We start from the raw sequence: 17,268 nt of genomic DNA, 5'->3' as shown, positions 1-17,268 counted from the left end.
GCAGCTGCTGGGCGTGGCCTCTGGAGGAGGAGGAGGCGGGACTTCCGCAAAGCGTGAGATAGGACCTCTCGGCGACGGCGGCCGCGAGGAGGCGCCAGAAAGGCTGGGACTGAGAGGCTGTGTCTGCGGCCTGCGGGGTTGGAAATCCGAGCGGTGCGAGCCGGCGGGAAAGTCCGGGGGCAGGAACCCCCGGGCCTGCGGAGGTGGGCGGCTCGCCGGGGGCGGCGGGGTGGAAGCCCGAGCGCGCCAGGCCCTGGGGGAGGCCTGGCTGCGGCGGGTCCCGCCTCTGCTCTCTCCTCACTGGCGCTTCCTTTGCGCAGGCTCCCGGGTCGGGCTGTGGGCACTGCGGCGGAGTGTGCGGGAAGATGCCGTACCTCGGCTCCGAGGACGTGGTGAAGGAGCTGAAGAAGGCTCTGTGTAACCCTCACGTGCAGGCGGACAGGCTGCGCTACCGGAATGTCATCCAGCGCGTGATTAGGTACCAGCCCACGCCCTCGCGCCCCCGCGCAGGCCCGTCGGGGGCGGCCGCCTCCGACGGAACGAACGCACTTTCCCGCGCGTGGCGCCTGGGCCTGGGGCTTCCTGCCGCCCCGGAGCCATTGCCGCCTCCCCGCGAGGCTGAGTTTCTACCTCGCTTATTCAGCTGGGTGGTGTCATCCATGACTTTAACTTAAACTGCTGACTCCCAGGCCTGTAACATATCCAGGACAGACCTTTTTTTTTTTATCTTCAGACCCACAGATCCTAACTGCTTGCTTGGCATTTCCGCCTGGATGTTTCTTCAAAGTCATGCAAAACAGTACCTAACTAATCCTTCCCCCGCCCCAAACCTGCTCTTCCACTTGGATGTGTGTTGGTGAACACTGCTACCCCGCTGACCAAGCGTGGGAATCAATCTTGATGACACTTCACTTCTCAAGTCAGATGGATTCATAGTTCTAAAGATCCATCCTTTTTTTTTTTTAAAGGACACTCCTGTTGTCCTGGTTTCATTGCCAAAGCAATTGCAGTAGCCTAGGTACTATTAGGTCACCTTGCCCCCTCATTTCAGGCAGAGTGATTTTTCCAACATACGAATTTGAACGTGTAAGTCTTGCCTAAACTGTGGGTCACAAACTTTAGTATACACAAAAGTCCCTTAAGGTGCTTTTTAAATTTTAATAAATTTTCATCCAATCCAGTAATTCTGATTTCAGTAGGATGGGATGGAACCCAGAAATCTGCGTTTTTAACAAATATCCCATCTGATTCCTGTAGGAGACCATAGTTTGAGAAATGGTGATCTACAGAATCATGTCGAAATTTATATATATAAATTTTGTTGATTGATTTCAGAAAGGAAGGGAGAGGGAGAGAAATAGAAACATCAATAATGAGAATCATTGATTGGCTGCCTCCTGCATGCCCCCTACTCTGGATGGATCCCATAACCCGGGCATGTGCCCTTGACCAGAATCGAACCTGGGACCCTTCAGTCCAAAGGCTGACGCTCTATCCACTGAGCCAAACCGGTCAGGGCACGTCCACATTTTTTATCATAGCACCCAAGGAATACCAGGCTAACTCAACTACCTGCAGACTCTCAAAAGAATGTACCATTGTTGCTCTGCCATATGGCAGGTATCATTACCTGTCTACCACACCTGCCTGGTGAGTCCTGCCCATTCAGCTACAGTGATGCTTCCTCTGTGGAAACATTTTATGACTTCCTGGCATCCCGTAGACCTCTGGATTCCCACCGTCCCTTGTCTTCTGTTATCATACTTCCCTATTGTACTGTAATTGGTGGTGCTCTTATCTGGGTCCTTAGTAGACTTTGAGGTTCCTAGAGATCTGAGACCATTCCTTTTTCAAGATTATGTCCCCAGAGCATATCCCTGGGATGTAAAAGCTGAATTTCACTGGAATGTATTCGGAATTTCAGTAAGTGTTGAATAAATAGAAGAATGTTTATTGCAGGCCCCTGGGTGGATGTGGCTGCTTCCCTCGAAGAGATCATAATCTAGTTAGATAACCAGGACACGTAGAAAATAAAATAAAAACCTTCATTATAGGTTGGGAATTACATGTTTTTGCTTCTTCCTATGTTGTGTTGGTTTCAGGCACATGACTCAGGGCGTGGACATGTCTGGTGTTTTCATGGAAATGGTGAAGGCCAGTGCCACCGTAGATATTGTTCAGAAGAAGTTGGTTTATCTCTACATGTGCACATATGCTCCCCTGAAGCCAGATCTGGCTCTCCTGGCCATCAACACACTGTGCAAAGACTGTTCAGACCCCAACCCGATGGTGCGAGGGCTGGCACTACGGAGCATGTGTAGCCTCAGGTGAGCACCCTCTTTCTTGCTTGTTTCTCAGTGGCTGATGAATTTAGGAGGTCAAGGGGTAGGTTTTTATTTCATTTTTAAATTTAACTTTTTTCATCACCATTTATCCCTTCTATGCCTTCTTCTATCTCCCTTATCTGCCCCCTGCCCCCTGCAATCACCACACTGTTGTTCATGTCCATGAAGGGGTAGGGTTTTTGTTTGTTTGTTTTTATTGATTTCAGAGAGGAAGGGGGAAGGAGAAAGAGATAGAAACATCAATGATGAGAGAATCATTGATAGGCTACCTCCTACATGCCCCCTACTGGGGCTCGAACCTTCAACCTGGGCATATGCCCTTGACTGGAATCAAACCCAGGACCCTTCAGTCTGCAGGCTGACAGTCTGTCTACCCACTGAGCCAAACCAGCTAGGGCAGTGGTCGGCAAACTGTGGCTCGCCGCTCTGTTGACTAATGAGTTTGCTGACCACTGAGCTAGGGCAAGTAGGTTTTCAATGATGACAATTTATTTGAGCTCCTTTATCCTGAGAAAAACACTGTTGTCACAGTGTTCAGCCATCACTTTAGCTTAGAAAACTATATCACACTAGAGGCCTGGTGCACGAAAATTGTGCAGTCAGGGGTGGGGGGATCCCTCAGCCTGGCCTGTGCCCTTGGAGAGGGGGCCTAAGCCATCAGTCGGACATCCTTAGTGCTGCTGCGGAGGCAGGAGAGGCTCCTGCCACCGCCTCTGCGCTCGCCAGCTGTGAACCCCACTTCTGGCTGAAGTATGCTCCCCCTGTGGGAGCATAGTGACCACCAGGGGGCAGCTCCTGTGTTGAGCATCTTCCCCCTGGTGGTCACTGCGCGTCATAGCGACAGGTCGTTCTGCCATTCGGTCAATTTGTACATTAGCCTTTTATTATATAGGATATGGTGGGTTCGTTAGAGGGAATTTTTCATTCTCTAGGTGAAATAGTTCTTGGTTTTGGTTAAAGATTTCTAAACAATTGTGTGTAGCATTATTCCAAATATAAAGTTAAATAGGCTTTTTTAGTTTGACAACAGCTTTCTCCAATTCATGATCTGATAGATGTACATTCAGATACCCACTGAACCGTCTGTTAAGTTGTTAGGGGCTGAATTGTGTGAAAACTAGGGTTTCAGGATCTGGCTGATTCCAGGATGTGTTGCTTAGGATGCCTGGTGTACAGGAGTATATCCAACAGCCTATTCTCAACGGTCTGCGGGATAAGGCTTCATACGTCAGGAGGGTGGCAGTCCTTGGCTGTGCCAAGATGCATAATCTTCATGAAGACTCTGAAGTGGGTAAGTTTCAGTGTGATACATCCTAATCAATATTTATTTGTGCCTGCATTATATATATGGCTTTGTGAAAGGTTATGTAGCTTTGGCAGAAAGTAATAATGTGGCCCTGACTCTGTGCATGTCCCTTTAAGCAGGATTCAGGGCTTGATATTTTCTGAGATTAGAGGAATCCTTTCTTTGAGGCTCAGGTGCGATCCTTTGCCTTAGTTACGCAGCATATGGCAGTTTTTTGGCCTTGACTTTGTATTGCCTTCGTGATTTTTATAGCAGAGAAGTTCAGCTTTGTCTGTTTACACTATTACTTGGGCTCTATTCCCTTATCCCCGTGACTCTGGAGCTTTTCTTCTTTATCTGAGGTCTCTGTTCTCTTTTCTAGATGGTGCCCTGGTAAATGAATTATACAGTTTGCTACGTGACCAGGATCCAATTGTGGTGGTGAACTGCTTGAGGGCTCTAGAGGAAATTCTGAAACAGGAAGGAGGTGTTGTCATCAATAAGCCCATCGCCCACCATCTCTTAAATCGGTTTGGATACCTCACCTTGGTGCTCTCTTATTTATGAGATCTGCTCCTAGTCGGATCTTATCGATGTGTTGAGTTAAGGAGTAGTAAAGAAAGTTAATTTTTTTAAAAAGAAAGTTAATCACAGCTAATAACTTCCCCATATTTCATTGAGAGAATTTCTTTCATCTGCCTTAGTTCCTTTCAGTGATATAGAGAAATGGCAGAAACATCCTGTGGGTTCTGTCCTCCTTTTAGTCATTATGTCCCTGAGACTAAGCTATTTATGCTGTCTTAAAAGGTAGAGGATCTGAATCGAGGGTAAAGTGATCATGATCATGTCTTTGGCCTCAGATGAATGTGCATTTGTGCCGTAAACTCGTATTATATTTTAAAGACTATCTTGTGTAAACTTTAAGTAGTATATAAAAAGAATAATTTGATTACGGCACAGCCTATTTTTAAGAATTCGCCCTTTGTTATGGTGAACAGATGCAGTAGTATGCAGATGGTCCTAATTTTGTTGCTAAAATAGCACTTTTGTTTTCTTTTTTGGATAGAATGTCCAAATTGGACCAATGGGGCCAGGCCGAGGTATTGAACTTCCTGCTACGCTACCAACCCCGCAGTGAGGAGGAGCTGTTTGACATTCTCAATCTGTTGGACAGCTTTCTCAAGAGTAGTAGCCCAAGCGTGGTGATGGGAGCCGCCAAACTCTTTCTGATCTTGGCAGAAAAATTCCCCCACGTGCAAACGGATGTGCTCATGCAAGTGAAGGGACCTTTACTGGCTGCCTGCTCTTCGGAGAGCCGCGAGCTCTGTTTTGCTGCCCTCTGTCATGTGCGCCAGATCTTGCATAGTTTGCCAGGTCATTTTAGCAGCCACTACAAAAAGTTCTTTTGCTCCTACTCGGAGCCCCACTATATCAAGCTGCAGAAGGTGGAGGTGCTGTGTGAGCTGGTGAACGACGAGAACGTGCAGCAGGTGCTAGAGGAGCTGCGAGGGTACTGCACTGACGTGTCTGCAGACTTTGCACAGGCTGCCATCTTTGCCATAGGTAGGTGTCTGCCTACATTACCCAGCCAGAAAGCGGTGGGACCATAGGGAGCAAAAGGGAAGGAATCTTACTTCAGAGACAGAGTACCACGCACCGGAGAATCGGGTCAGTGATGACAAATGAGGGGAGGAAGGGTTTTATTGGCCCTATCTTCCGGGATAGAGTATACAGGTAACTCAAGCTATAATACTTGAAATTGATGTTGCTTTTTGTTGTCTACTATCCAAAATGCTTTCCTGTTCATCAACTTACCACTGTCTTGTGAGGCAGACAGGAAAAGTGGGCAGTGTTATTAGCTTCATTTTAAAGAGGAAGAAACTCAGGCATCAAAAGGTTACCTTCCCAAAAGGTCATAGGGTTCCTGAACTGGAACTGGAACCCAGCTTTCCTGATCCAAGTCCTGTGTCAGTTCACCAGTCGTTTATTGAGCTTCTACTATGGGCTATGTATAGTGTGCTAAGTATGGACCAACACAGAGTAAATCCTAAAATTTACAGATTTTTTCATACTACTTGTCTGTCTGGAATTTTAAAAGAGGAACTCCCAAAATGAAAGCAGCTGGGGAACTAAGTGTTAGAGGGCTTCAAGTGGAGGAGTGGAAGGAACCCTCCCTACATAGAATAAAGTGGCTGTTTTTAGGGGCCGAGACAGGGAACTAGGAGAGGGGAAATCCTGCAGCCAGGACACTGCTGCCAAGTGTTCCCAGCAGGAACATTCCTGTGCACGTATATTTCAGCAAGCGCTGCTGCCTCCTATCTGGTTGCCAGATAAATACCTTTGTTTCCAAAGTTTTCAACCTCGGTCAGTGGAAAATTCTTTTTCTGTGAACTTTCGGTTTTCTACTGGTCTGTGAAAAACAAACAAACAACGGATTCATTTGTGCCAACTTTCCCTTTATAACAAACTTAGATTCGTATTTCATCGTTTTTAGGTATCTCTGGTTGTCTTTGGCTGGTGGGAAATTATGTTAGAACGAGATGCTAGTATTTGACTTAATAATTTCCTCTGCTTTTTCCTCCTTTGTAGGTGGTATTGCCAGGACCTACACAGATCAGTGTGTGCAGATTCTAACAGAGTTGCTGGAGCTTCGACAAGAGCACATTACCACAGGTAATGGCTACCTTTCTAGGCTTTTTGTCACTTGTCTGGCCTAGAATAGTTGCTCAAAAAATATTGTTGAATGACATAGATGTTTAACCTTTTTTTTTTTTTTGCATCATCACTTTTGCCATCAGACAAATGTAGTATCTATGGATGTAACACGGTAGTGTTCGGGTGGCCATGAGTAAGAGTCACTCAGTCCCAGGTTCATGCGTGTGCTAACCCTGCATGTCTTCCTAAATTAATCACCTTCAGCCCCTCACCATAGTCCCAGCCCTGGGGGCTCCATTTATACTGTCTGCAGAGTATAGCTCAACAACACTACCCCACATTTGCATTTTACATCCATTAGCTCATTTATCCCCACAGCACTCTCATAAGAGCAACATTCACGTAAGAAACTGCCTAAGCCCTGGCCAGTGTGGCTCAGTTGGTTGAGCATCATTCCATGCACCAAGAGGTCGTTTTTTGATTCCGGTTAGGGCACATACCTGGGTTTTGGGCTCAATCCCCAGTAAGGAGCATGTAGGAGACAGGCGATTGATGGTTCTCTCTCATAGATGTTTCTTTCTGTCTCTCCCTCTTCCTTCCTCTCTCTCAAATAAATAAATAAAAAATATTTTAAAAAATTATTGCCCACATCAGACATTTCTCAGATAATCTTTGACCAACCCTCCAACATCCATTAAAGAAATTCACCTAGAATCTAGTCTGAACATAGGACTTTTCTTAAGGTTCCTTCCTGCATGGAGGCTCTAATCCTGTGCTTTTGTGCCCGGAGCTGTGTTGTAGTGGTGGTGCAGACTTTCCGAGACCTGGTGTGGCTGTGTCCTCAGTGTACGGAAGCTGTGTGCCAGGCGCTGCCCGGTTGTGAGGAGAACATTCAGGACAGCGAGGTAGACTGTAATTCTCCTTTCCTTCTAGGCAGAGGGCGATGTGTGGGAACCTGACCTCTGAAATGGAATCTATTCTTTCTACCCAGTGTCTGATATGCTTATTGATGGCCGCCTCAGATTCTGTTTTAGGTGCAGATGGGATCTAAATGATAAAAACATTAGGATTTACCTGTGGTTTTTATTACAGATACTTTATATCACTGTTCTCTTGAACAGTTTTGTTTTTTTTTAAATATATATTTTATTGATTTTTTACAGAGAGGAAGAGAGAGGGATAGAGAGTTAGAAACATCGATGAGAGAGAAACATCGATCAGCTGCCTCTTGCACACCCCCTATTGGGATTGTGCCCGCAACCAAGGTACATGCCCTTGACCAGAATCGAACCTGGGACCCTTCAGTCCGCAGGCTGACTGACGCTCTATCCACTGAGCCAAACTGTTTCGGCTCTTGAACAGTTTTGAGTCAAATTTAGACCATGGAGTTTTCAGTTGGAATGAATGTCAGAATCATTTGTGGAATTTTTACAAATATTCGGGCTTCACCGAGGTCTACTGACTTCAGTGTGCCAGGAGTGAGGGACCCAGTGCATATCTTTTTAAGAATCCTCACATATGACTCTGATGTGTGCTATAGGTTAATCCCCATGATTACCTCAGAACCCCGAAGTAATTTAGAGAAAATTTTCAGTAACTTTCACTGAAACATTAAACCCCTAATTGGGGCAGAGGCCCCAAAGTGAGGAAGCCTTGTTGCTTCATCACCATAGGCCATAAGAGTCTTGAGTCTCCTTTTGTGCAGTAGAATTTCATTCCTATTTGTTGCAGAAAGTGTAGGAGGTGGATTGATACAGTGCAAGTAGAAATAAATAAAAGATTTTACACCACCCTGGCTGGGTAGCTCAGTTGGTTAGATTATTGTCCTGATATGCCAAGGTTGTGGGTTTGATCCCGATTCAGGGCTCATACAAGAAGCAACCAGTGAATGCGTAAATTGGTGTTTCTCTCTCTCCCCCTCATTCATTCATTCATTCATTCATTCTCTCTCTCTCTCTTTATCTTCCTCTCTCTAAACTCTTATCAATAAATAAATAAAAATAAAAAATGACACCTTTTCTGCTGACACCAGCGGAAAAACAAAACCTATAACTGTGTACTGTCTCCAGTGTTTTAGACAACAAGAGGTTGAGCACCTGTTCTTATTCCTTCATTCCCCAGGGGAAGCAGGCGCTCATTTGGCTACTTGGTGTCCATGGGGAAAGAATTCCCAATGCTCCTTACGTGTTGGAAGACTTCGTAGAGAACGTGAAGTCAGAGACGTTTCCAGCTGTTAAGATGGAGCTCCTCACGGCGCTGCTGCGTCTTTTCCTCTCGCGGCCCGCTGAGTGCCAGGACATGCTGGGCCGTTTGCTGCATTACTGCATAGGTAGGTTCTCCAGATGGAATGAAGACTTGCCATGATCCATAGTAAATTCCTGGTTTGTGAATCATGTCTGGGACCCAAGAAGAAAACGTTAATGTTTTCTAGGGTTTCTGTCCTTTATTTTCCCCCCCTGTTTTGGTTGGCACAGAGATAGGAGGAGAGTGAGTTTTTTGTTTTGTTTTGTCTTAAGAGTAAAGTTAAACTTTACAGTAATTTTTTTCTATGTACCAAGAATTATAGTACATGTTTATGGCGACTCTTAGCCCAGGCTTCCCTCTTTTCCACTGAAAGTTTCACTCACAGCTGACAATCTATGGGGGTGAGGAGCAGGAAAAAAAAAGTGTTGGATCTCAGCTGTCTCCCCACACCCCTTTTCTTAAAGATGTAAAAATACATCTCTAGTGTGAGCTTGTTTCTTTGCCAAGACTTTGAAGTCTGCTTTTCCGTGAGCTGTGTGCTGCACTCACCCATCTTCTGCACACGCACCTACATGCACACGCAGGCAGCACCCCCCTCAGACCTGAGACCACCTGTTCTCTGCCCCTCCTCTGGAAACCTAACGAACCAGAACCATTCATTTCTGCTCCTACTCCCTGGCTCTCCTCCTGTCCACAAAGCTTTGCTCAACTTCCAGAGTGTTACACCTGAAGCCCCTCAATAGCCTGAGGTTTGGAAAGTCATGGGAAAGCAGCTCTAGAGAAGGAACCGCTTAAGAATGTAACGCGTGCTGTGTTTTGCTTATGTTTATAGGAAACATTGCTTTCCAGGCTGTGGATTTCTAATTAAACTTTCTACTTCCTTAAGAAATAAAACCGTTAATCTTCATAAGCAGTAGAGATTCCCACAAGAGTGAAAGAGGTAGAGAGGGGCAGAAGGTAACTGAGGGAGACCCCATACCTGGAGCTCTCTACCAACCTATTCTAGGCAGTGTGGACAGAGGCTATGGACAAGGTGACACCAGCCCTGAAAAACGGCCACCCTCACCTGGACATGGCATGAGAGTGCTTTTGTTTTTAATGAACTCATCTGTGTCTTGCCTCAGAGGAAGAAAAGGATATGGCAGTACGGGACCGTGGTCTCTTCTATTATCGCCTCCTCTTAGCTGGCATTGATGAAGTTAAGCGGATCCTGTGTAGCCCTAAATCTGACCCTTCTCTTGGACTTTTGGAGGATCAGGCAGAAAGACCTGTGAATAGCTGGGCCTCGGACTTCAACACGCTGGTGCCAGTATATGGCAAAGCCCGCTGGGCAACCATCTCTAAATGCCAAGGGGCAGAGCGTCGTGGCCTAGAGCTTCCCAACACTGCATCCTTTGCCGCATCAGGTAAAATAGTCCTTGCTTTATAGCTTGTCATAAAAAAAATGTTATCTTTTGCAATGACTAGTAGAAAGTAGAATACCCTAAATCTCAGACTGCTGCCCAAACTGTGAGCAAGAAAAGAAGTTCTTCATTGGCTCTCTCAGCCATTTATCCAAAGATAGAAGTCACATTGTATACTTTTGGAAATCTGGGTAAAACAATGTAGTTTCTATAGATTTAAGAACATCTCTTAACACAAGTTCTATGATTCTTTTAGGACCCCTGATTCCTGAAGAGGACAAGGAGAGGGTGCAAGAAATCTCTGATTCTGGAGCCCTCATGCTAGTCCCCAATCTCCAGCTTACTGCTGAGTATTTTGAGAAAACCTGGCTTAGTCTCCAAGTTGCTCATCAGCAGGTGTTCCCTTGGCAGGGAGCAGTCTACCCGGACACCCTCCAGATGGCTATGCAAGTGGTGAACATCCAGACCATCGCAGTGAGCAGGGCTGGGGCTCAGCCATGGAAAGCCTACCTCAGTGCTCAGGACGATACCGGTTGTCTGTTCTTAACAGAGCTGCTGTTGGAGCCTGGGAACTTAGAGATGCAGATCTCCGTGAAACAAAGTGAGGCGAGGCCGGAGACACTGAGCAGTTTCATTTCTGTGTTAGAAACTGTGATTGGAACAATTGGAGACATAAAACCGTAAGATTCCTGTTACCTGTCCTGAGTGAGAGGAAGAGCTGTCCGAGTTACTTAGTTTTTCTTTTTTTCTTTTTTTTAATTTTTATTTTATTTTATTTTTTAAAATTTTTTTATTAAGGTATTATATGTGTACCTATCTTACCTTAGTTTTTCTTATTGCAGCTGCTTGTAAGTCCAGAGAATATCTAATGCAAAGGAGATTAGGAAATCTAGGAATCAGGATTTTTATTTTTTTGTCCAAAGACCATGAAATTATTCCTCTCAGACCTACTGTTGAACGACCCTATTTTTCCAGGTGCTGTTGTAAAGGTTAGTGGTGGTGAGGGGATGGGAATGGGAGTCAGCATAGGGTGTGGATTCTTTTCTAACAGTTTAAGGTTGTTTTACTAATTAAAGGCGCCTGATGTGTGTGGAAACTGGAGTCATCATTGGTGGGCATCATTTTCTCTTCTGGATTATTGCAGTACATTTCTGACTATTCTCATATTTCTAATCGTGCTTCTTAGGCCAGAGTTCAAAGTCTTCTGTGTCATGTCTCACCACTCCCTAAGCACCCTGCATGTTGGAGCCACTTGCAGTTCCCTGAATACACCAGACTCTCACCTCTGTGCTTTGACACCTGCTTTTATTTTTTGCCTAGAACATTTCTCACTTCAGATCTTTATCTAAGTGACACCTAGTCTATCTGTCAGTGTTCAGACCCTGAAAGATAGACTAGGTGAAAGTTCTGTGAGCATCACAGAAAATTTCCCCATGACCCTCACTGCCTTCTGGAAAGGTCTCTTTCACACTGTAAAAGCAGTGAGTACATTTGTTACTGTTATTGCTATAGCAGTACTACTGTTATTGCTTTCTTGTCATTCTGCTTCACCTTTTTTTTTTTTTTAAGTGACATAAATGTGTTTTGGAAGCTAGCTGTGCATTCTCCAGTGAAGAGCCAGCACTCAGGGCCTCCCATGCCCACCCACATCCTCCAGTCTCCACAGATCCATCCCACTCCCTTCTCTCTCTTTCTAGGCTTTCTCACAAGTGTCAAGAGGGGTCTCCAGGGAGATGAGGGTGGAGTATTAGAGGTCTGGGTGGCAACGGTGGAAGTGGCAGCATCATGCCTCAGGGCTGAGGGTCAGAGACTGTTACTTCCAGCCTGGCGCCTCAGGGCCTTCCTCTAGCGCCATGGGAACATGGGTGTGGGGGGCGGCCACAGGCTGGAATTGGGAAAAGTGCCAGTTACCTACACCTCCGACTTCGCTCTTCCCTGTCCATCCCAGACCTATTCAACTCCCACACGCCTAAGAAAATGGGATGGAATGAGTGCTGGGCACCAGGGAGAGGTGGGAGGTGGGGCATGTGGGAGGTGAGGTGTGAGAAGGATGGAGAGAGGTAGAGGTAACTGAACCCAACCCATGCCCCTCCCACCCCTGTCACTATAATCAGGAAGGGGGTTGGTGGAGGAGGCAGCAGGCCGGCCCACAGAAGGTCAGGAGTGCCAGGGAAGGGGCAGGCCCCGGTTACTTTAGCAGGGCCTACTAATAGCCCAGCAGCTCACATGCAGTGATTCGGTTGTGCCATGCTATGGGCAGGATGCACAGAAAGCAAGCCAAGAAGGGCATCTCCAATGTTCTTGTGGGAATTATTGTCCTAGTTGCCTGGGAAGACCTTGCCGTCTACAGCCCCCTGGTTCCTGTACTCAGTCTTGTTCACACCATCATCACTGTGGGCCACCTTGTAGGCTGCCACACTCTGGATGTGGCCAAAGTTTCGGGCCCCCTGCATGATGATGTCTGTCACTCGCTTCTAGGAGTTCAGGTCAATCTGCAGCACTCGAAGGCAGAGTTCCTCTCAGCAGTCCAGGCATTGAATTTGCCCTGCCTTTTCAGCCATGCATAGAGGGATGCCAGCTGAAGGAACTCAGGCTCCAGGTCCTATAGATGCTGGTGGCCGTGCTCTGCTTTTGGGGATGGTGGTGTCCTTCGGGCTCAGGGATTCGGCACATCCGTTCAACTCACAGCCAAGGAGCTCAAAGCATGTACAAGCTTCTAGAACTGTCCTGGGCCAGTGAAGCAACTCCCCTCGATGCCATTAACTTCTGGGGAAGAAAAGATACAAACCGATTTTTAAAAAATATATTTTTATTGATCTCAGAGAGGAAATGAGAGGGGAGAGAGAGATAACAGTGATGAGAGAGAAACATTGATTGGCTGCCTCCTGCACGCCCCCTATTGGGGATCAAGCCCACAACCCAGACATGTGCCCTGACAGGGAAGTGAACTATGACCTGGTTCAGAGGTCAATGCTCAACCACTGAGCCACACCAGCTGGGCATGTGCTGCTTTTTTAATCGTGAGGGCGATCGTCTCTGCAGAGACTGCCCCTGAGGAACAAGGGGTCCCAGCCCCACACCGGACCCCCAACCCAGGGTTCCAGAGCTGGAAAGAGAAGTCCCCATAACTACAGGCTGTAAACACTAGCAGGGATTGTGACTGAGAGACACAGAGGCTGCTGGAGATGCAGCTGTTCCTTTTAAAGGGCCAGTGCACAAATGTACTTGGACTTGATGCCTCTGTGCTCCAGCACTTGAGTGGCTCTGGGGGACCCAGACACATATGGGGAGGAACTGGACTGTCTGGAATAGGGGCAGGAACTCAGGAGTGACTTTCTACCAGACGGGGGTGCTCGAAAGGGTCATTGTTCCTATGTTGAGACCTCCCCCATCACAGGGCTGACTGACAGCCATAGCTGAGTCTCAGTCAGCCTGCCCACACAGTTTGTTCCACCCTGGGGATTCCCTGAGACTCCACCCCATCCAATCTACAGCCCCACCCAAGCCATTTGCAGCAGCTTTTCCATGTGGATGGCCTGTTCTGGCTCAGGCCTCAGACTTTGCTAAAATCTCTCAAAAAAACTACAGCTGGTGACAGCATGCTCCAAACCTATCAATAAAAGGCCCAAGGCCCAGCATTAATACTAGTTTGCCTTGCTTCACAGCTGGGCCTCGCCTCCTGCACAGCAGCATTCCCCCACTGTAGCTGCAGCTGGTCCTCACAGCCAATTGGCCTGGAGGTCAATTCCTCCCAGTGACACCAACAGCAATCAAGGTTCAACTACAAGATTGTGCACACAGCCCACACAGGAGCATGTGTAAACTGCCCAGCTCAGGTGACTGGGGAGGCTGAGCCACTGGGCCCTACAGGACACCTACTATACAAGGCCACTCTACCAATTCCAGGAGACATGGTACATAGAAACTAGTACATAGAAACAAACACAAGGAAGCAGCCAAAATGCAGAGACAAAGAAACATGTCACAAATGAAAGAAAAGGAAGCAAGCAAACTCCTGGATACAGAGTTCAAAACCATGGTTATAAGGTTACTCAAGGATCTTGACGAGACTTTCAAGGATCTTAGTGAGAATGTCAAAGACATAAAAAAGGTCCAGTCAGAAATTAAGCTTACACGAACTTAAATAGCAATTTACAGGGATTCAGCAGTAGAGTAGAGGATTCTGAGAAATCAATATTTTTTAATATGAGATAGCAAAAACACCCAATCAGAAGAGCAAAAAGAATCCAAAAATATGAAGGAAGTGTAAGGAGCCTCTGGGACAATTCAGGCATACCAACATTCGCATTATGGGGGTGCAAGAAGAAGAGAGAGCAAGATATTGAAAACCTATTTGAAGAAACAATGACAGAAAACTTTCCCTACCTGGCGAAAGAAATAGACGTACAAATCCAGGAAGCATAGTCACAAACAAAAGGAACCCAAAGAGGCCCACACCAAGACATATTATAATTAAAATGCAGCAAGAAAAAAGCAGTTACCTACAAGGGAGCGCCCATACAACTGTCAGCTGATTTCTCAACAGAAACTTCGCAGGCCAAAAGGGAGTGGCAAGAAATACTCAAAGTGATGAATAGTAAGGACCTAAACCAAGATTACTCTCCCCAGCCAAGCTCTCATTTGGAATTGAGGGTCAGATAAAGAGCTGCACAAACAAGAAAAAGCTAAAGGAGTTCATCACCACCAAACTAGTATTATATGAAATGTTGAAGGATATTATTGAAGAAGGAGGAGAAGGAGGAGGAAGAGGAAGAGAGATTAAAAATATGAACAATAAAATGGCAACAAATACATATTTATCAACAATGGAATCTAAAAATCAAAATAAGCAAACAAAATAATGAACAAAATAAATTGGTGAATAAAACAGAATCAGAGGCATGGAAGCATGGAACAGACTGACGAATCTCAGAGGGAAGCAGGGAGGAGGGGATGGGAAGAGATTAACCAAAGATCTTATCTATGGACACAGACAGTAGGGTGGTGAAGCCCTGAGGTGGAGTGGGAACTGGGTGGAGAGGGCAATGGGGGTGGGGAGGACATCTGTAATACTCTCAACAATAAAGATTTTTAAAAAGAAAATTAGGTATGGCTCAGCAATTGAATAAATATTACTGAAGGAATCCCAACTATTGGTTGATTTTCTGTTGTGTAAGGGGCATAGCAGAATATGAAACTGTTGCTTTTGAAAAGTGTAATTTTAAGATGATCTCGACGAGCTGATTGAACTGTAGCCTGGTGTTACTAATTTATAAGCAAAATCACTAAACCATGCATGTCATGCAGTTATTTAATATTTCTTCCCCCTAGGAGCCTCTGCAGACATACAGTTTGATGATATGTTAGATGTTTATTTTTAAAAAGTAGAGGGGGTAGTTGATACTGTACTTTTTAGAAAAATGGTCTTCAAATGTCTGTCTTGGTTGATAAATAGAATGTAACACATGTAATGACAGTGCCGCTTTGGAACATGGCAGAGGCAATCTACAGTTTTTGACCGTAATTTTATTGCTATGGGTCAGTGATTGTTATATGCCTCCACTCCACCCTCCCTTTTGATTGGGAGTTCTGTTACACTTTTTCTATCCCTTGCTCATATATCAGGTGTTTGGGGAAACAAATAACTTATTTTCTTCATTATAGGTTTCCACCTTGAGAGGAATTGTATCCGAGGATTCTCATCCATGTGTGGACCTGTTATGTGCACATAACAGGATCCTGGGCTTTGAGCCAATGAAATGATAGAATGAGAAGAGGCTTTCGGGAGAATGTAAATTGTCGTCAGAGTGGCAAAAAAAGCAAGTGATAGTGAAAAAGAATCTAGCTTCATTTTTCAGTATTAATTAGGAGCCCAGTATTAGAAATGCAAGAGTAAAGGGTATGTGGGCTGGGGTTCGGGAGTGGCCCAAAGAGAAATTAAAAAAAGAAGATTGACTCCACATTGCCCCAGAGAGTGTATACTCTGCTTTTATAGCCTCATAACATTGATTATAGAATACGAGAGGCCTGGTACACAAATTCATGCATGGGTGGGGTCCGGCCGGCCCAATCAGGGGCAGGGCCAGCAGGCGGGAGGGTTCACAGGCGGTTGGCCAGCCAGCCAGCCCTGCCCCCTGGTCAAACTCCCGGTGGAGGGGACAATTTGCATATTAGCCTTTTATTATATAGGATTAGAGACCACAAATGGCATTTGCCCATAAGCATTATCAGTAGTGAAATGAGGAAGGTGGGAAAGGTTTACTATTTGAGACTTGGTTTTAAATTTCTATTCTGCCACTTACCTTGGGCAAGCTATTTTACACATCACATTTTTTTTTGATTTGTATATTATTTTAAAAGTATGTTGTAAATGTATGTGTTGGAATCCTTAGATTGTTTATGAAAGGAGATTGGCCTAGAATTATCTCTGAGGGACATTCTTTTTTTTTTTTTTTTCCAATAAGAGTTTATTTGAGCCAAACTGATGACATATGCCGGGAGCAAGATCTCAAATTATCTGTGAGGGACATTCTGACCCTAGAGGTCTGAAGCCTACTTAGTAGTAACTGACATTTCAACCCTGGAGATAGATAATGACAAATGAAAATGGCTCTTTAGCTACCTAATTCCCGTTCCTAGTGCAAAGCAGTATAGAATCATTTGTTTTTACAGAATGAAATAGAAAACAGAAGACTGGCTCTGACTATTTTGCAAGACAGAAATTCCATTCTGAGCAACGGCATTACTGTTTATGCTTGAATCTCTTATTCGTTCACCAGGTCAGAATACCCCGGAAACGCTGATGGGTTTGTGTGCTGCTTCTGGGACCCAAACCCAATACTTAGGTGTAGCTGCATTAAGAAGGAAGCCACTGTGGGCACGTGTCCAATCCTGAGACCTTGTAAAACAGTGGGGGAGTCTAACCCTTTTAGGAACCTACTACTTAATCCTGTTAAAGAGTGAGTCCCAGATCCCTTTCATCCTGGTCATTGGGTCTTGGGCTGAAAGGAAGACATTTAATGTTCACTGCCTGTCAGACACTGCTGGGTCATCCCACATAACCTTATCTTATTTTATCCCTGTGAAATACTTTGTATTATCTCCATTTACAGTGCCTCAAGTGCCCAAGGTTGTGTGTGTATTTTTAAAATGAATTCTACTTGTCCTTCAGAGCTCATCTCAGATGTTACTACTTCAAGGAAGCTTTCCTAACCCCTTAGGTTTGTTTCCCATTTATACACTAACTAGAGGTCCGGTGCACGAATTCATGCATGGGTGGGGTCCAGCCAGCCTGGCCCAATCAGGGCCAATTGGGGCTGGGCTGGCTGGGGGGAGG

General features: G+C 45.6%; 1 protein-coding gene across 2 annotated transcripts; it reads left to right on the top strand.

Annotated features, from left to right (window-relative positions):
- Positions 1–61: 61 nt before the first annotated feature.
- On the top strand, positions 62–17,182 carry AP4B1 (adaptor related protein complex 4 subunit beta 1). 2 transcript variants are annotated; one of them, XM_079760485.1, is made up of 11 exons: positions 62–153; positions 321–478; positions 2,103–2,327; positions 3,506–3,636; positions 4,013–4,160; positions 4,697–5,193; positions 6,220–6,303; positions 7,087–7,190; positions 8,407–8,614; positions 9,654–9,935; positions 10,189–17,182. In XM_079760485.1, the coding sequence occupies exons 2-11, from the start codon at positions 366–368 to the stop codon at positions 10,614–10,616; spliced, it is 2,220 nt and encodes a 739-aa protein (XP_079616611.1). In that variant the 5' UTR covers positions 62–153; positions 321–365; the 3' UTR covers positions 10,617–17,182. The 2 variants fall into 2 exon arrangements, with proteins under 2 accessions (XP_079616611.1, XP_079616610.1); XM_079760484.1 differs by having other exon boundaries at positions 66–203.
- The last annotated feature ends 86 nt before the right edge of the window (positions 17,183–17,268 follow it).

This window comes from Cnephaeus nilssonii, assembly GCF_951640355.1.
Source record: "Cnephaeus nilssonii genome assembly, chromosome: 21".
In the NCBI taxonomy this organism is placed as follows: domain Eukaryota; kingdom Metazoa; phylum Chordata; class Mammalia; order Chiroptera; family Vespertilionidae; genus Cnephaeus; species Cnephaeus nilssonii.
This window is presented reverse-complemented; position numbering and strand designations above follow the sequence as displayed.